Source organism: Nipponia nippon, unplaced genomic scaffold, assembly GCF_047370975.1.
Source record: "Nipponia nippon isolate SJK-2023a ecotype South Korea unplaced genomic scaffold, ASM4737097v1 scaffold_14, whole genome shotgun sequence".
Taxonomy (NCBI): Eukaryota; Metazoa; Chordata; class Aves; order Pelecaniformes; family Threskiornithidae; genus Nipponia; species Nipponia nippon.
The window spans coordinates 1,377,933-1,396,369 of record NW_028262330.1 but is presented as its reverse complement, the minus strand read 5'-3'; the positions used below and the strand labels follow the sequence as shown (position 1 = coordinate 1,396,369).

At 65.4% G+C, this 18,437-nt stretch overlaps 2 protein-coding genes across 4 annotated transcripts in view; one reads left to right on the top strand and one right to left on the bottom strand.

Moving 5' to 3' along the window:
* The first annotated feature begins 3,816 nt into the window (after positions 1 to 3,816).
* On the top strand, positions 3,817 to 11,459 carry SPHK1 (sphingosine kinase 1). The gene is made up of 5 exons (XM_087750534.1): positions 3,817 to 4,259; positions 8,676 to 8,825; positions 9,114 to 9,208; positions 9,480 to 9,595; positions 10,185 to 11,459. The coding sequence occupies exons 1-5, from the start codon at positions 3,842 to 3,844 to the stop codon at positions 10,966 to 10,968; spliced, it is 1,563 nt and encodes a 520-aa protein (XP_087606660.1). The 5' UTR covers positions 3,817 to 3,841; the 3' UTR covers positions 10,969 to 11,459.
* Positions 11,460 to 13,301: 1,842 nt separating this feature from the next.
* Positions 13,302 to 18,437, bottom strand: part of UBE2O (ubiquitin conjugating enzyme E2 O) — a 63,580-nt gene continuing 58,444 nt past the window's right edge. For all 3 annotated transcript variants that reach the window (XM_087750530.1, XM_087750531.1, XM_087750532.1), the window contains one exon: positions 13,302 to 17,183. In XM_087750530.1, the coding sequence (XP_087606656.1) occupies positions 16,417 to 17,183 (767 nt within the window). In that variant the 3' untranslated portion in view covers positions 13,302 to 16,416. The remainder of the gene's footprint in view (positions 17,184 to 18,437) is intronic.

Genomic DNA, 18,437 nt, shown 5'->3' with positions numbered 1-18,437 from the left:
TGCTGCCCGTGGGCCACGGAGCCAGACACCGAGGGTGCAGTCACCTGCACAGAGTCCTGCAGCAAATCGGTGGCAGACTAAAACCTGTGTCCCGGCTCGTGCACCTCAGGTGGGATGCGATCCCAGTCGCTCTCCTCGAGGAGATAGCTCCGTTATTTCTGCCCCCTCCTGCTCGGTGCTGGTCCCCTGCGTGGGCACCAGTGTCTCCCCAGGGAGCTGCAGGGTGAACGCTCCCTGCGAGCCCCCGCGGCTGGGGGCCGAGAGGGGCCGAGCCACAGACCCCGGGCTGGGTCTGCCCTGAAATGGCTCCGTCTCCACACCGTCCGCTCCTGCAGGCGCTGGCTGGAAAGTTCCCACTGCTGCAGTCGGTGCCTGTCCCCCTGCCAAACCCTGCAGCCCCGCCAGCCCCGATGCAGCGCAGAGCCATGCTATTTCTGGCTCCACCTTGAGACATGTACCTTCAGCAGTGGGAACGATGCTAAAAGAGACGGATCTGGGATGAGCGCATCCCCTTCCCGTTCCCATCCCCAGGCGGCTGCCGGCGGACGCGGCAGAGCGGGCAGGGATCTGGAGGAGCCGCGTGCCTCGAAGCGAAACACTGCAGTTCATCTTGCAGCAGAGCCATGTCCTCTGCACGCCTCCTCCGGGGCTGCCTGCCGCTGCTGTGTAGGCAGCAGGAGCCTGAAATCCAGGCCTGCCCTGGCACGGAGAGCCCCGGGTCCGCGCTGCAGCCGGGATTCACCAGCCCGGGGTGGCGAAGGGTCGTGGCAGGGCTGGGAAGCCCCCAGCCTCTCTGCTTTCGTCCCCCAGGACGTGCTCCCTGGGGGACCAGCTCCTCGAGCAGCTGGGGCAAGAGCAGGAGGAGCCTGGGGGCAGGAGGGAGGCGAGGGGGTGTTTAATTGCCGTCGTGAACCCTCGGCTTCTTGCACAACTCAAGGCAAACCTCGTCTGCTGCTTCTGCCTCAGTTTCCCCAAACACAGAACATCCATCACCTTCTCCAGCGAGCCCGGGGCACGGCGCTCCAGATCTATGAGCCTTCTCCCCCAGATGACGTCTGTGGGGCCCGGGGTTCCCCACGAGCCCTCCCAGGACTGGGGTTTGAGGGGTGCTTGCTCTTGGAGGGAGCCTGGTGGCCTCTGTGGTCCCAGCAGGACTGGACACCCTGTGCCCTGGGCGAGCCCCCTTTGCAATGAGAAAGGAGGTGGGGGGATTCACCGCTGGCTGTCCCCACCGGCACGCCAGCTCCATGCCGCATCCACACGCGTGGCCTCTGTGGCGCCGGGCAGGCAGGAATGGAGCCGATCAGGACGAACTCGATGGGCAGATGCCTGCCCACGGCGTGGGAGCCCCAGCTGCTGAGCACCCTTTGGGCTGCTGGTTAGGTCAAGGGAGCTCATTAAGGCTCTCGTAATTAAAATAGCGCCAAACCACTGTTTATCAGCACTGAGCGGTGACGGAAGTGATCCCACTTCCACATGAGACATCGCATCCGGAGGCAAACAAGCGGCGTCTGCGCGGGACCGGGTCGAATCAGCCCACGGCTGTGGAGCAAAGGGTCCCATGCGGGGCCGGTGGTGGGCACCGGCTGGCCATGGCACGAAGTGGGCATCTGCCAAGGCGGGCACGGCATCGGGACAGGACCACGTGAAGTCCCCATAGCCTGGTACCAATGCGGAAAAGCTCTGCCTGGGTGTGATGTGCCATCACCGAGGCTGAGATTGCACTGGTCCCATTCCCCATCCAAGAATAACCTGGCTGCAGCCCCCTCATCTCCCTGCCCTGGGCATCCCCCCCTGCCTGAGGCTGCGGCATTGCTGGCTTCAACAGCTCGCCACGGAGCCGCTCTCAGCCCCTTTCCCCAGCACACAGCATGGCCATGGCCAGCGGAGCCCAGCCGGGCTTTCGACCCCTCTTTAAAGCACAGGCAGGGAGGGTGGGGGGTCCCTGTGGCACGGAGCCACGGACGGATGTAGCGCGGTGAGGCCAGAGGCCGGAGCAGCCCCGTTGCCCCGTGGCACCTGCCGGCAGCAGCGTGACAGCTGCGCTCACGTCCTCCCACCACATCCCGTGCCTTCCTGAGCGGAAATCGGGAGCGGATTAGTCACCGAGAAGGGTGAGGGGCAGGTCAGGACGCTGCGCTCCCCAGCATCCACCTATTTCCTCCCATGACACCTTGCCGAGGAACTCAGAGCTGTTTACAAACACTGGACTGCAACACGGCAGCGGCCGGGGAAGCGGCCGTGCCCAAATCTCACCCGGAATCAGCTGTGGGTGCTGCGGTTCCTGAGGTGAAGGTGTCAGCCAGCAAATGGCTGGGAGCAGGTCCTGCCCCAGCTCCCCCTCCAAGCATCTCTTCGAGCCCACAGCGCCCAGGGAGGTCTTTTTGGAAAGCGCGATGCTCCAAATCGTGGCACCTCAGCCCTCGTTTTAGGTCACTCTGGGAAAGCAAGACTTAAGCGCGTTATCCGCCCAGCTGGTCATCCCGCGCCCTCCCTGCAATTTTTGGCCAGTTCCAGTGGGGTTAAGTGGGGACAGAGGGCTGAGGGCTCACCGTTAATTAAACTGCTGCAAGTGTGAAGAGCGCTGCCTCGCCGAGGTGCGAGCTCAAGGTTACGGGGGCTCAGGCTGCCGCCGGGCCAGCAGCACGCAGCATGCAAAACCCGCATGAGCATTGCCACGCAGGGGGGGGGTGAGTGATGAGGACGGGGCGAGGAAGGCCCAGGGGAGGTGGAGGGAGGGACCGAGGCACCTCTCCGCCTGCCTCGCCATTCCCACCGCGCTTGTCCGAGTGCTCATCGCCCGCTTCCCGGGCAGAGGCTGGGCTCTGCTTTGGTTAGAGCCTCAGGAGAGCGCAGGGCCAGCTGGAGCGCGTGGAGCACAGCTACATCCATGGGGAATGGCTTGGCAAAAAACCCTTGTTCAGCTGGGCCAGACCCCCTGGAGCCCGGCAGCCCCTCGGGGGGTAAGGTCAGTCCTGTCGCCATCAAAAGCTGCCGTCAGTGATTTCTGGCAGCCGTCGTGGGCACGGAGTGGCTCCCAGCCGTGCTGGCACCCTCCAGGCAGGTCCCCTGGGCTCCATCCCCAGTGCTGTGTGCCCTGCGGTGGGGTCCCCAGCACAGCTTACCTCCCTCCACGGGGCTCCGTGCCCCTGGCACCCTCCAGCCCTCACGGATACCTGATGGCGGGGCACCAGTGACAGGCATCGTCCCCCTCCATCCTCCCTCCTGGAGGTGTCCCCCGCCGGCTGCCCGCCGTCCTCCTCAGCGCTCGCTGTGCCTTGATTTCTCCAGGCACCCGCTCCGCTCCTCTCGCCCTGTCCCGGCTGGAGAGAGGCAGAAATGGTGTTAAACGCTGTTCGGCCCAGCGTGGGGCTCGAGGGGCGCGATCCCCCCACCAGCGTGCGTCTGTGTGTCGCGGACACGACGCTGGCGCGGCCGCCCGCTGCTTTGCCGCCGCCGCCCCGGCGTGAGCGTGGGTCGGTGTCGTGCCAGCCCCTGGCCGTGGGAGCACCCACGCCGGCCCCCACCCCGGCAGGGCAGAGCCACCCGCGGCAAACCCCACGGCGCTTCGCCCTCGCGTGTCCGCAGAGCCCCGCTGCCCGCCCGCGGGAGCCCCGGCCGGATCCGGGCCCGGGGCGGCGCTTGGGGAAACTGAGGCAGGCGGCGGGGGGGGAGCGGGGGGCTCGGGGCAGCCCCGGGCCGGGCCCCCCGCCGGGGGGGTGGGTTCAGTTTTTATGAATGGGGCCGCCCCGGCTGCCATTGCCGGCCGGCGCGGCGGGTGTCAGCAGCGAGCAGCGGCGGGCGGCGCTCCCCGGTGCGTCCCGCTCCCGCTCCGCCGCCGATGGCCGCCGGCCGCCGCGCTCCCCCGGAGCCCGGCGGGGGCCCGGTGCTGCTTCAAGGCATCTTCGGCGCGGGACCCGCCGCCGGTGCCGCCGCCTGCTCCTTGGCTCTGACGGCCCGGGAGCTGCAGGTGCGGCGTCCCGGCGGCTCCTCCGGGGGCTCGGCCGGTCCCGACGCCGCGCTCCGCCTGGCCGACTGCGTGGGCTCCGCCGCCTTCCCCGCCGCCGCCGCCGCCGCCTGCTTCTCCCTCGTCTGCTACCCGCTCCGCGGGCCGCGCTGGGGCTCGCCCGCCCGCCAGCGCCTGGAGCGGACCTTCCGCGTCTGCCGCGGCCCCGACGCCGAGGGCAACCTGCGCATCGCCCAGGCCTGGAGCCGCCGGATCCGGGAGCTCTCGGTGCCCGCCGTGCCCACGCAGGACGGTGAGTGCCGAGCCCCGGCCGCGGCCCCGCTCCGCTCCGCTCCGCGGCAGGGTCCCGACGGGGCGAGCCCCGGCCGCCCCCGGGCGCGGCGTGGGGACGCGGCTGCGCCGGGAGCGCTGCGCGGTGCTCGGGCCCCGAGGGGACGGGACGGGACCGGACGGGACGGGACGGGACGGGACGGGGCCGGGGTCGGGGCCGGGGTCGGGGCCGGGGGGCGATCGCATCCCGCAGCGGCACCCGGGTGCCCCCGCCCCGAGCCCGGGGGGCCGGGGCCGTCCCTGGGCACAGCCCGGGGGCCGGGGGTGCCTCCCCCCCTTCTCCCGTAAACCGAAGGGGCAGCGGGGACGTGGGCGCGGGCCGGGGGCCCTGTGCACGCCCCCCCGTCACTCCGGTTCGATAAGCAGCAAAGCTCCAAAGGGCAGCAGTAACCAAGAGGGGAAAAAAAAGTCATCCTTGCTGACACAGGCAGGCCGGGGGCCAGGCACCGCAGCCGGCAGGGCCCGGCCGTCGCTCGGGAGCCGGCGAAGCCCCCCGGGCAGCACGGAGGGGTCCGCGTTTGGGTTCCCTCTCCCCTCCGGGAGCTGCCACCAGCTCGAAGGCGAGCGGCTGGCTCGGGGGCCGCGTCCCCCCGCTCCCGCGGCCGGGCAGGGCAGGCTGGCACATACTTCAACATCTGAGCGGAGATTCAATTATATGCACTACTTCATTTATTTAGCTGTCCAGTCGCACTGATCAGACTTGGAAATTAAGAGGCATGCGGTTAGAGGGATCCTGTCAAATCACATTTAGCCCAGCTCTTCCCTGCTTGGATTTTAAAATGCAGCTTTTTTACATGACCTGCAGCTACGAAACAACTTTCTGCTACTCTTCCTCAAGAATAAAAAAAAAATCCAGTGGAAAGCGGTGAGGGTGAAACCAGTTCCCCGGCTCCATTTCCAGCCTGAGCTCTGCAGCTGTACGTCTCCAGGCGTTTTAAAACCCTCGCCCTTTTAGCAGGCGGCGCGAGGGTGCGGGGCAGGAGCAGCTCAGCACAGGGCAGGGGCCTCGGGGGAGCCGGAGGAAGGAGGACGGGAGAAGGCGGTGCGGGATTTGGCAGTTATTTTTCTAGCTGAGGGCCAGCAGGATTTGCAAACCTCCTCCCCCAGTTTGGGACAGAGCTAAAAATGCCTCCCGCCACACCCTGCGCTCACACGCACCCTCACGTGCCGGCGCCGCGGCGTGTGCGGGACAGATAAGGCCGTGCTGGGAAGCTGCGTGCAAGTCCGTGCGGAGCAATCCTGCCACCCTGTCCCCGCGGGGAGGCCACCCGGGGGGCCACCGGCGATCCCGTCCCGGTGCCACCTCCGCTCCAGCATCCTCTGGGATAAGCCCTGCGGAGCGCTGCAGCGGGGGGGAAGCTTCCCCCTCCTTATTTCACCCCAAGGGGAATGAAGTCGTCCCTCAGCAGTGAATAACCGCAAAGCTGGGGCTGTCGGCAGCGGGCAGGGACGTGTCCCACCCCGCAGCCGGCCGGGAGGGAGCAGACTGCCCTGGGTTTGTGTCCTGGTGGGGAAATCCAGCCCTCGGCCGCCGCAGGAAGCTGCCGGCGACGGCCACGGCATCGCAGCGTATCGGCAGCGCTGCCGGCGGCGAGCAGGACCTGGCCTTGCCGCAAGCCCCCGTTTTGGGGAACCCTCTCGCCACGCTCATCCCCTCGCTGTGCGGAGGCGATGCTCTGTGGAGGGGGGATGCAGCGGGCATGCCCCCGTCCGTCCCAGCCTCACGCCAGCCGGGGCACTGGCCAGGACAGCCCTGTCCCCCGCCAGCCTGGCACGCTCGGTCCTTGTGCCCCGAGCCTCCAGAAGGATGTGGGGACACAACGGAGCAGCTGGGGCTGCTGACGGCAGAGCCGCGGCAGCGTGGTCCCCGCCTGAGCGTGGGCAGGACACGTGTCCCATGGGGGGACGTGGGTGGAGGGGGGAGGGCAGAGTTTGTGCACTGGCAGCAGCTGGAGCCCCTTCCTCCTGCTGACTCAGTGTCTGCTCTGCTCAGCCTTTGAGGTTGAAAGCAACCGCGCTGTGCCGGGAAGCGGCTGAGCCTCGTCGCGATGCCAGGGGCCGGCCGGTGTTGCGCAAGAGGAAGGGATGCTGCTGAAATCTGTCTCCCCCCGCCTGAGCATCGCCGCTGCTGGGCTCCGGCTCTGAACCAGCACCCTCCGCTCCCGCCATGGGAGCCTGGGCCGAGCCCGGTGCTGCTGGTGTCACTGGTCCTGCACCGGGATCCCATCCCTGTTCGTGCCCGGGTACCAGCAGTCTGTCCCTGGTGACGGAGCTGCAGCATCCCTCGGTGCCCTGAGCAGCGTTCGCCTTTCCCCCTCCAGCCCAGGAGCGGGTCCTGGGGCTCCCAGCCGGACCCCGCTGCCCCGCGGAGGCCATGGGGCAGCAGCCGCGGGTGCAGGCAGGAGTTTCAGGCAGGACCCGGCTGCAGCTCTGTGTGTGTGTCAGAAACGATGTGGCCGATTAGAAACATTGTGAGTTTAAAAACTGCATCGAGGCTCTTGAAGTGCCTTGTGCTCTCGCTCCGCATCCTCCGGCGTGGGGGGGCGGAGAAAGAGAGAGCAAAGCCCCCCATCACCTGCCTCCGGCAGCTGGGGCTTGAGCACAATCCCCCTGTCCTGGGGGCTCGGCTCTGGTTGTCAGTGGGGGATTTTAGTGCCAAGGCCCTGGAGGGGCCTCGGCAGCCCCGGGGTTGCTGCCCGTTATCCCTGACCCGAGCTGGGGTGGCCTCTGCTTGCGGCGCTTCGCCGCCGGCCCCGCGGGCAGCCGGTCCCCTCGCGTCTGGCGCCCACTGATAAGGGGCCGGGAGGGTGGGGGGCAGCCGGCGGCTTCCCCCGGCCCGGGGCGGCAGCGGGGAGAGCCGGCCCAGAGCCAGTGCCCGGACCCAGGCTCAGCCCTGGCTGAGGGGGCTCCCGCGGGCGGACCTGTGCTGTGGACTCGGTGGCAGGTCCCAAGCAGCCGGCGTGGGGACAAGGAGGTGGCCCGGAGGGTGACAGCCTCGCCGGGTCATTCCCAGGGGCAGAAAATCAACCCGACGGCGCCGAAATCAGCAGAGCTCTGCGTGCTCCCCGGGGCGGGATAGGGTCACGGAGCTCTGCCAACCGGCGGGGAGGCCCCGGCGTGGCCGTGGCCGGTGGGATGCCGGGCGTCACCCCGGGGAGGTGGCACACGTGGGGACCTCCGTCACCCCAGGCTCTCCTCTCCCTGCCTCCATCCCCGGCGTGGGCAGCAGGAGGGGTTTCGGCCATAAAAATGCTGCCCGTGGGTTCCAACAGCTCAAATCAAGGCGTGCGGGGGAGGCGGGGGCAGGCAGCCAGCCCCAGCCCCTGCTCGGGGTTAGGGGGGTCCCGGCCCGGGGCAGTGCCGGGAAACATCATCTGCCTTGGTGACTCAGCTCCTGACGGAGCGGCTCTTTCTGCTGAGTCAGCAGCAGCAGCCCCCGCGCTGTCCCGCAGAGCCCCCGCGCTGGGCTGGCCCCCGCCGCCCCCCGGGGGGCCGGAGCCTGGCTTAGGGGGCCCAGAGCTGGTGGGGACACCCCCCACCCCCCAAAACTGGCTTTACCCTGCAGCGCCCGGGCTTTCCAGAGGCGCTGTGGGAGCTCGAGGCACGCAGGGGCCGCTGGGCTGGGGGGGAGGCTGGAAGCGGGGGGGCAGAGGGGTGCAGACCCCTGCCAGGTTTGTAATTACAGCCTGAGCGGGGCCCTCGCGCGCGCAACCTGAGCCCCGCGGGGAGCAGGGGAAGCAGAAGCGTCCGTCTGCCAGCGCAGGTGTCTGTCCTGGCCCTGCTCCATCGGGGTGGCCGAGGGGAATTGGGACCTCGAGTCCCCCCGGCCCTCGTCTCGGCTCCCTGGGCGTTGGGGACGGAGCCGCGTCGCGAGCCGTGGGGTTCAGCGGGGAAAACTCACGGCCGAGGGTGTTTGGGGCCCTGTGCCTCTGGGGAGGGTGGGTTTCACACCTCCCCTTTGCTTCCACCTTTCTTTCCTCAGCGTGTCCGAGGGCGCAGCCGGCGGCACCCCGCGGCCCTGGGATGACCAGGGATGCTGGGTGCTGCAGAGCCCCGGCCCCACTGCGGCATCGCTGGGTTGCTGTGGGGCGCCGGCCTGGGCGTAAAACACCTCTGCCGATCGCGGGAGAGCTCAGGATGAGTCCCTGCAGGGCCCCGCGTCCGCGTCTCTGCCACCTCCCCTGCTTTCCCAGCAGGGACCCTCCAGCCCTGCTCACCTCCCGGTGCCTCTGGGGAGGGATGGAGCCCGGGGAGCCGGGGGGATCGGGGGCAGCTCCCCTTCCGGCGGGGCCCTGGCAGACACTGCCCCGGCTCGCAGAGCCCTCCCTGGGCAGTGCCGCGGCCTCTCCGCCCTGAGCCCCCCTCTCCCCCCGCCCAGGTGACAGCTATGGGGTGCTGCCCCGGCCCTGCCGCGCGCTGGTGCTGCTGAACCCGCAGAGCGGCGCCGGCCGCGCACTCGAGGACTTCCAGGCGGTGGTGCAGCCCATGCTGGCCGAGGCCGACATCGCCACCACTGTCTTCATCACCGGTGAGTCCGCGAGCGGCTCCCTCGCCTCCTCCTCCTCCTCCCTTCCTGGGATCCTCCCTGGGTGCCGCCGCCCTGGGACGGGCTCCTCCGAGGCCTCGTACCCCCCGCATCGCTGCGGCTCTGGCGGGGCTGGTTTGGACAGGGTGATGGGTGGGTTGGGTGCACTCAATAGGGGTAGCTTGGGGTCCCCGTGGGGACAGCGGGGCTGGGGTCAGCGTCTGGGGGGTGGCAACAGGCAGGGCAGAGGGACGGAGGGCGACACTCAACTCTCTCCGCTTTCCCCCGCAGAGAGGCCCCACCACGCACACGAGAAGGTGCGGGATGAGGACCTGTCGCAGTGGGACACGTTGGTGGTCATGGCCGGGGATGGGCTGCTGTACGAGGTGAGGGGCAGCGCGGGCATCGCCCCGGCCAGGGTGGGCAGAGAGCCGGGAGGAGAGGGGTGCCTGGGGCAGGAGCCAAGCTTCGAGGCACGAAGGCAGGCAGGGAATGGTGAAGGAGAGATGGCGCCGAGCTTGGAGCAGAGCAGGGCAGCCACGGCCTGGGTCCTGCCCTGGCTGGGGTCACCGTGGGCTCCGCTCCCCCCGGGCTGCCTGGGGGCCACTGCGTTCCTCGCCCGGCTCTGGGTGCCACAAGCTCCCTCTGTCCCCACAGGTGGTGAACGGGCTCATGGAGCGGCCGGACTGGGAGGACACCATGAAGAAGCCGCTGTGCATCCTGCCGGGGGGCTCCGGGAACGCCCTGGCCGCCTCCATCAACCACTACGCAGGGTGAGCCCCGGCCCCGCGGGGGCACCCGCTGCCGCGCCGCACCGGCTGGCACACGGGGCTGGCACACGGGGCTGCGCTGGCCCCCAGGAGCGGGGGACGAGGGAAGGGAAAGGCTGCGCATGGCTCCGGCCCCGGGGAAGGGTGCTGGGATGCCCCGCGCAGGGGTGCCCGCCTGGGTCCCCACCTCCCCGCAGGCTGGTGCTGCCCAGCCCCAGCCGGTCCCTGCGAGCGTCAGATTGCGTCCCTGTGTCCCCAGCTCCCCCCTGCCCTTTCTCCTCTCCGGGCTCCGAGCCTGGCAAAGCTTTACCCCAGAGGATCCACCCCGGGGCACGGCCGATCCCGCTGCACGGCAAGGGGACCGGGATTGCCCTGGCCCAGCAGCCCCAGCTCGCTTCCCTCTCTCAGGAGCTGGTTTACCCTTCCCACCCCCAGCAAAACCTCTCCCAGCAGCCGTCCCTGAGGGACGCTGGCACCCAGCTGGGATGTGCCCCAACAGTGACACCGGGGCGAGGTTGCACGTGGATGCTGGGACAGCGGGAGCGGCCCCGAGCTGGGTCCAGCCCAAACTCACCCTCTCCGTCCCTCGCAGCAACGACCACGTCGCCAAGAAGAAGCTGCTGACGAACTGCACCTTCATCCTGTGCAAGGGGCTGCACACGCAGATGGACCTGGTCTCGCTGAGCACGGCCTCAGGCAAGCGCCTCTTCTCCTTCCTCGGCTTCGGCTGGGGCTTCATCTCAGACGTGGACATCGACAGTGAGAAGTACCGCCGGCTGGGCAACGCCCGCTTCACCCTGGGCACCCTGCAGTGCCTGGCCAAGCTGCGGGTGTACCAGGGCCGCCTCTCCTACCTGCCCGCCGTCCCCGAGCAGGGCACCCCCCCGCCACCCAGGGACCCCAACGCGCACGCCACCAACGGCCAGGCTGGCCGCATCCCGCCGCCGGCAGGGACGGAGGCGGCCGGGGCTCTGCCCGCCGACTCGCTGCTGGTGCCGCTGGGCCAGCCGGTGCCGGCGCACTGGACGGTGGTCCCCGAGGAGGAGTTCGTCTCCGTCTACGCCATCTACCAGTCCCACCTGGGCACCAACCTGCTGATGGCACCGGCAGCCCGGCTGCACGACGGCTGCATCCATCTCTTCTACCTGAAGGCCGGCATCAGCCGCGTGGCGCTGCTGAAGCTCTTCCTGGCCATGGCCAGGGGGACTCACCTGGACTTGAACTGTCCCCACCTGTGCTACGTCCCCGTCCGGGCTTTCCGCCTGGAGCCGCGGGCGGCCACGGGCATCATGACAGTGGATGGCGAGGCGCTGGCCTGCGAGCCCGTGCAGGGCCAGATCCACGGCCGCCTCTGCCGCGTCCTGAGCGGCTCCTGAGCAGCTGGGTTCAGCCCCCGCAGTGCTGAGCCGCCGGCCCGGCCCGGCACAAGGGTTCCAGAGTCTTCCTCCCGCTCAGGAACCTCTTCCTCCTCCCGTAGCTCTTGGGAACCACGGGCGCTCGTCCCCTCCCTTGCCCCCACGCTTAGCTTTACCCCCTTGGGACGGCCACCAGCGCTGTCCCAAAAATGAGCCACGAGCCCCATCAGGTACTCCGTGCCAGCGGGACGCCAGCGTGTTTTACCCCGGTACGAGGTCCTGGCCCCGGGCGGCTGCGCCGGCACAGCCCCGTCCCCCCCCCGGCTCCGACGCACACGGTGGCACCGCGTCCCCGCTGCGGAGCCAGTGCCACCCCCCAGGGATGGTCGGGACCAATACATCTAACAGAAGAAATCGACTTTTTTTTAAGAACGTTTCTACCCAAAGCTTCCTGTACAAGCAGAGTTTATTCTTGTGAGAAATGCAATAAATACCTAGCATTTGCAAAAAAATCCCCCCTGGGTTTTAAATCCGAGCTCGCGGCTGCCGTTGGGGCAGGGCTGCGGTGCTGTCCCCGGGGCTGGGCTCGCATGCGGCCCGGGCAGGCGGCCGCCAGGACGGGTTCAGCTCAGCGCCGCGGCCCCTTGCTCCCCAGCACCCTGCCCGCGCTGCCAGACACCAGCACCGCGGGGCCAGGAGCAGCACGGAGCGATGGCCCCGGGAGCTGCTCCCGGGGGAGATGCCCCGCAGGCAGGACACGGGGCAGCGCCGCCCCCGACCCTGATTTCTGGGGTGCGCTGGTGCCTCATCGCCCAGCGTTGCGCCAGGGCTGATTGAATCCAGAGTGCTCGGCCCCGCGGCGATGGTTTGGGACACCTTGGGGAAGGAAGGTTCAGCGCTTCTGAGCGAGGGCAGGGAAGGGGTCGTGGTTCAAGGAGGGGGTTGGCGGAGCCGAGGGGTTTGGCTTTCCGCAGGGAGCGGGGCCGACCGGGAGCTCCCTCGTCCTTTCCCGGGCAGCTGGAGCCCTGCAACAGGTCCCTGCCCAGGGCCTTGCCTGGGGGGAATCACTCTGCCTGTTTGCTATAAAATTGCAGTGGTTAAAGCTCATTTACGGTGCTCAAGTACAAAGTAGAAGAGTAAACAGCGGTGGCTGTTTGCATTTATTCATCTGCAAACCACACAATTCGGATTGCAGAGCTGGGAGCGAAGGGGTCCCCCGCGTCCCCCCAGCCCCACTCACTCGCGGGGAGCTGCGCCGCGGTCCAGGGCCGGCCGCAGCTGGGAGCCACCTCCCAAAATAAGGCCCTTTCCCCCGTGGCGTTGGGCCCGGTGTAAAGACGGGCTCGGCCGTGCTTTGCTGAACTGTGTGGAACGGCCGCTGCTGGAGGAGGCTGCGGGCAGAGCCCAGGGCCCGGGATGCGCTCGCAGCTCTTGGCTGCCTCCGCCAAGTGAGATGGTTCACCGCAGCCGAGCCTCCCCGGAGCCTCTCCCGGGGACAGCTGTACGGCTCACAGGAGAGGTTGTTTGGGATCTCCCTCCCTTTCCCAGGTTTTGCTGCACAAATCTCTTCCTCAACCCAACCGCTTCCAAAAGCCGTCAGCCAGCAGCCATCAGCTCTTCCAGGGGAGCCCGGCAGCTCCTCCAGCGCAGCCCCTCGCTCCCGACACCCGAGGGAGGCGGCGGAGCTGCCACACACCCCTCCCCAGGCCGATGCTCCCTGGCTTTGAACAGCTCCAGCCAAGCCGCGCGTCTCAAACCACCACCACCACCGCTGCCCGTCTCCGCTGCCTGCGCTGGCCCCCTCCTCGCGGGCCAAGGGCAAGCACCAGCGCGGTTCAGCACGCCATCGGCACCCGGGAGGTGCAGGAGCCCCTTGGCCCCAGCAGCCCGGCCGCGGCCGCGTTTGCATCTCATCACGCGCTTACCTGTGGGCCGCGGGGCTGGGAAGGCAGCACCAGGAGGGAGCCGTCCCGCTGCCGGGCTGGGGCGGCTGCATGGGGTTTTTCTTCGCCCAGGTCTGGCCCCATCCGCCGGGGCAGCAGCCGGTTGAGCCGGCACACGCGGAGCCACCAGATCCTGCGTGCACCAGACGCCAGCAGAGAGCATGGAAAATAAAAAGCGCCTGACAGCTGTCCTGTGAGTCAGGGGTTCGGGGAGCCGGTTTGTACGGAGGCACGGGGGCAGCCCCCCGCTGCCAGATCCACCTGGCTCCCTCCGGACCCGCTGCCCGCTCCGCACCGGCGACGGCAGCCAGCGGGCCGCCGTCCAGCCCAGGGCCTGGCGCAGGGACGCGGGCCGGGGCCGGGGCAAGCGCCAAGCGTGGCGGGGGGAAAGAAAGAGGCGACAGTCACAACTACTCACAGAGGCAAAATTTAATGGCAAGTCATCTTCCCTCCTTTATTACACCTTGGTTAGCCAAACAAAAAAAAAATTCTGCAGGTAAAAAAAGTTTTAATGGTCACACAGCACTTTATACATATATCGTAAGCAACCAAGCATCCACATCTGCACGTGAACGACACCTCTAAGCATGGCCTCAATAGTCAGGTCTTTTTTTTTTTTTTTTCATTAAATACTGTACAGAATCAAGGCTACAAACTGATTTTGTAATGCTTCTTCCCCAACCCCAGCACTTAAAACAGTTACAGGCTGCTCTCATTTGTACATCACACAGTCATGTAGCCAGTTTTAAGGCTAACAATATGCATCATGCTTTGGCTTTTTTTGTGTGTTTTTAATTTTTTTTTTAAGGTTTTAGCCTTTTAAATTTTCTTACCCTTAAATATTACATACATACACAAAAAATTACATAGCTGCAGTGTGCTCACCACCAACCTCATCACCCAGGAGCTTCACATTATCAAAAGCCTTAGAAAATTTGTAAACCTCTGCGCACGCTTCGGTTCGGGACAGCCAGCTACGGAGCGCGAGCGATGCCGGGGCAGCGGCAGCCGGGGAGCAGCGTCCCCTTCCAGGCGGCCAACACACACCTCCTCGGTAGGAAGCCCCAGGAACCTGCGCAGAAGCTCTTGATTAGGATCAGAGGAAGCAAAGAGGCTTCTCGGGCGCAGGGGAGCGCTCGGCCGGGCCCAGCGGCGCTGGCTGCCTGCCCTCCTGCCCCGGGCGGCGACCGCCTTCCCCCTGGGATGAGGGCTGCAGAGTACAGGGGGGGGCAAAGCAGGGGACCCCAGAGCTCCTCTGTCCCTCCACCTCCCGCTCGGCCCTGAAGGGTTTCCTCCCTCCCTCCCTGGCTGGCGGGGCTGAGGACAGGCACGGCCGGCGCAGGGGACAGAGGAAGCTGGCGTCTGTAGATCCCCAACCGCAATTTTGTCTGGTGAGTAAGAGGTTTAGTCAGTTGTGGAACGAGCCTCTCTGCCTGCCCTTCCCCTGCCCTGAAGCAGCAGCCTCGCCCCTCGGCCCCAGCCGGCCCTTTATGCTCCGGGGACACCCGCGCTCCCCGCTCAAAGGGATCCTTTCCCGTAGCACCAGCCACAGCCAGAACGCCGCCGTGAGTTACGTGTGCAGCGCGCGCTGCCCTGCCTGCGGCTCAAAGCCCCTCTCCGCAGCCCGGACGGGGGTCTGCCGCGCTGCCAGACCTCCTGCCTGCTGGCCAGAGCCATCCACCCGCGGACCAGTGCTTGGAGAGCTCCGCAGGCCCAGGTCTTCGCTCACAGCCAAGCCCTGCTTCCTCCGGAGCACCGGGAGCAGGACACGCTTCCAAAGTCCTGGCAGCGGACAGTGACACGAGAAGGGCTTTGCGCGGCCAGCCCCTGGCTCCGGAGCGTCCCAGGGGCAGCTGGAGACAGCGGGCGCAGGGAGCCGGGTGGGGGGAACGCGGGTGCAGACCCTGGTGTCTCGAGGAGCAGAAAGCACCGCGCAAGTGGGCCGAGATTCGCCTGCTGGTCTCCCTTTCGAAACGAGAAGGCCAGATCCTGGCTCGGGCTGGGGGAAGGGAACGCAGCTACATCGAGCAAGAGCAAAGGAGAGTTTTGTGCTAGCTGGAAGGACCAACGGACTCTCCCTGACAGACCGTGCTCCACATGGACGCTAAGTGGGTGCTTCTCCAATGCCTAAACATTGGGCAAATGCAGTAGTGCTGGAGTGCGATCTCCCAGCTCCAGAAGTGAAATAAGTGCGTGCGCACAGCAAGAGAGACTCTGGCAAGTCACTGCTTCAAAGTGCTCAGGGCCGGCAGCCCAGGCAGCTCTCCGCTGCTGAAACACGGGCTGATCTCGCCGGCCGTCTCCCAGAGCTGCATGGCAGCTCTGCGGTTGAGACCAGGGATGGTACATGCTGTGCCCACAACGCTGCCGGCCGCAGCGGAGCCAGGCCACCGCGGGAAACGGCTGGCAAGGGGAGGAATTGATAACAGTCCGCACCGGCGTCTGCTGTGCTCCAGTTGCTGGTGGAGCAACAGCATGGGAACGGTCACAAACTGCTGCTGCTACGACAGGACCTCGTCACAACACGACAGCTCCTTTCCCTTGGGCAGCAGCCACGCCAGCTTCACCATCCAGACTAGCCACTGGATCTGCAATACGCCCCAAGGTCACCCGCTGCCGCCAGCCCAGGCGAGGCCGAGATCGGGTGGGTGTAGTGCTGTGTGACAGCCAGGATGGCTGGGAACGAGAGACACGGATACCTAAGCAAGTAACAAGGGCAGAACCTTGAATCCCACGTACTTCTAGAAGATAGGCATGCATGGTGAGGAAAGGGAATTTTGCCTTACTCTGGAGAAAAAGAAGTGGGGATGGCTAGAATTGCTTCCAGAGAATTGACTAGAAGTTGCAGAACTGGATGGAAACCCCGCAGCAGCACCAGGGCAGCACCAGGGCTAGTGCAGAGCTCTGGTCCTGCCGACCAAGTCCTGATGGGAAGAACCTCGTAGCTATCAGTAAAGAACTAAGGACTAGAGCAACTCCGTATGGCGTAGACAACTTCAATGCAAACACAATCCCATGTCTAAGTACATATGCGCTGGGGTCAACTTCATAAAACCCATGGTAACGCTGAGAAAAATGAAAGACTGGGAGGGCATTGCCCTTCATTTCCAGATACTACAGCAATCGCTTCTCCTGGCTTGAACCCCTCCAGAACAAACTGCGGGGTGTAGCGCTGGGTGGGAAGAGTCCTTGTGTGGAAAGGAGCCCCAAGATGAAAGTGCAGAGGGAACGTGGCTGCAAGACTGCTTCTGTGCAGGTCTCAAATCTTACCATTGCAGGGTCAAACTCGCAAGAGGAGCACGGACGTGGGACAGGGGGAAGGAAGAAGGGCTGGGGGCAAAGAGTTATTCATGCTTAGACAACCTTTCCTCGGAGGAGCAATCAGGCCTACCACCTTCTTTGGAACAAACCAAGCTGAGGAAGAAAAGCTGGAAGGAGAAGCCAGTTTACTGGTAACAGTGTGTGCCAATTTCCTTTCTGCTGCTTTCCCTTCTCCCCTGCACCTGCCTGTCCCTAACCTGACGGTTTATTTGTCCTCTGTCCACTCCGGGATATTGGCCCCTGCTAAGGCAGCCCGGTACTGCTGCAAGACACCGCGGATGCTTTTAATGAACCCCTTGGACAAAGGGAAGAGGGGGAACCCAATATCAGGGTAACCGCTCTTCTCCGGAAGAAAACTCCTGTAGCTCTTTCTCCTTTTCTTTGGTTTCACACTAGGCTGCAAGGCAGAGTCCTGGGCAGCCTTCCCCTCGTCCGTTCGGTCTCTGGCCAGGTCTCCCCCCCTGGCTTGGCCTGTGCTCTCCGAGTCTGAGTACTGTTGGAGATCACCGGCGGCGCTGGGCGTCGAGGTTGTGAACTCTGACTCGTCCAGCTCCTCCTTCCCATCGAGTGCCGAGTCGGAAAGTTCGGCGGCCGCCCCCTGCTCCGAGCTGCTGCCGTACTCCCCCGGCGATCCCGCGTTGTCTCCTGGGCTCTCGGCCAGGGTGCCGCAGGCAGAGAGGAGGGAGGCAGAATCCGCCCCGTTGGCCTGTTCGTGGCTCCGCTCCACCAGCTCGTTCGTCTCCAGCCAGGACTCGATGCGGGACACCAGGCGCCAGCCGTTGCAGCGAAAATGCTCGCGGATTTCGTGCTCAAAGACTTCCACTGGCCTGCGCAGCAGCTGCATCATGGACTGCACCACCCGGATCAGGGTCATCTCATTGTAGCAGCGACTGTTCTCATAGCCCTCCTGGAGGCCCCGGTCGCTGTCAAAGCCCGCCTCGTTGTAGTAGGGCTCATTCACTAGGATGAGACCTGCCAAGAGAAGGGGAGACCAAGGGGTTAAGGGAGGAACTTTACTGTGAATCGCCATCCCAGGCAGGCACTGCTGGGCCCTCATCTCTGCCAAGGTGGCTGAGGTTCGAGGGTCACAGCACCACCTCGCCGAGGCACCACGCCAGCTTCACCCGCAGCCACGCCGACGCAGGCAGCCCGAGGCTGGCAGCGCGGGGAAGGGACCACAGGAGCGGCTGTGCTTTGACTTCGAGCGGGTGGCAGAGGCCAGGTTGGACAGCCAGGAACCTGCAAGACGCACTGGACTGGTATCGCAAGGGGAGCACTCGTGCGAATGGGTCTGTGGCCTTTGCTAGGGCGGTGGGGATCTCGGACACTACCGAGAGTGGCGTTCAAGATCCTTGGCTGGCAAGAACGGTTTGCCACCAGCGTGGTGCAGAGAGCACACAACAGCAGAGTAGGTCAAAAGGTTTCACAGCTCCCTTCCCTTCCCTCCCCTCCTAGCAAGAAAACCACAAAGACACCCAAAGCTTTTTTTTTTTTCTTAAATAGTTTTTTTTCCTTCCTCCTCTTAATCAGAACAAAGGCCAACCTTCAGTAACAGGCTTTGAGCTGGCCAGGTCCTATCCTATCCAGCACAGTCCCACCAGACAGTGTGGTTCTCAGACAGTGAATGCTGTGACAAGTCATCCACACCAAGCTTTCTCCTGCTTGCTTCTGGTCTAATGTAATTACACACATGTAGCAATGGCACCAGCACTGCCAAGCTGCTGGCAGCCTGCCACAAACTGCATTAGAGCTGGTGCAGGTGAGGCTGTGAACCTCTCAAAGCCCAGAGAACAGGAGGGGGAGAGGAGGTTTTTCACTAGCACCAAGTTGCTCCAGTAAAACATTTAGTACTTTGTTTTCTAAATTTGGATCTGCAGCTTTGCAAAAAAGAAAAGGCTTTTCTCGTGGTGCCGCTCCCCCCTGGGAGGATACAGGTGGGCTGTGAGACTTGGAGGAGCAGGAGTCGCCTGCTGACTCAAGGCAGGAGCCCTTGCTCTGGGTCAAAGGTTTCTCAAGTCACATGCCTGGGCTCCCTGCACAGAAACTTGGCCTTGAGGAAGAGATTTGATTTAGTCTGTCTGCTTTCAAACTAGATATGGCAGGGCAAAGCCCTATGTCAGGAAGCCCTGGGGCTGGTCTAGACACACCCCTGGTTCTCTGCTTCAGAAGGAGCATAAACACCATCATCGTGTGCAAAAACATGCCCGATGCCTACATCGGGTGACT

What these genes read in the sequence shown, in the direction of transcription:
- SPHK1 (XM_087750534.1), top strand. Translation starts at nt 3,842, where the DNA reads ATGGCCGCCGGCCGCCGCGCTCCCCCGGAGCCCGGCGGGGGCCCGGTG. An exon ending in CGCCGTGCCCACGCAGGACG is followed by an intron (nt 4,260 to 8,675) that starts GTGAGTGCCGAG and finishes CCCCCCGCCCAG; the next exon opens with GTGACAGCTATGGGGTGCTG. An exon ending in CACCACTGTCTTCATCACCG is followed by an intron (nt 8,826 to 9,113) that starts GTGAGTCCGCGA and finishes TTTCCCCCGCAG; the next exon opens with AGAGGCCCCACCACGCACAC.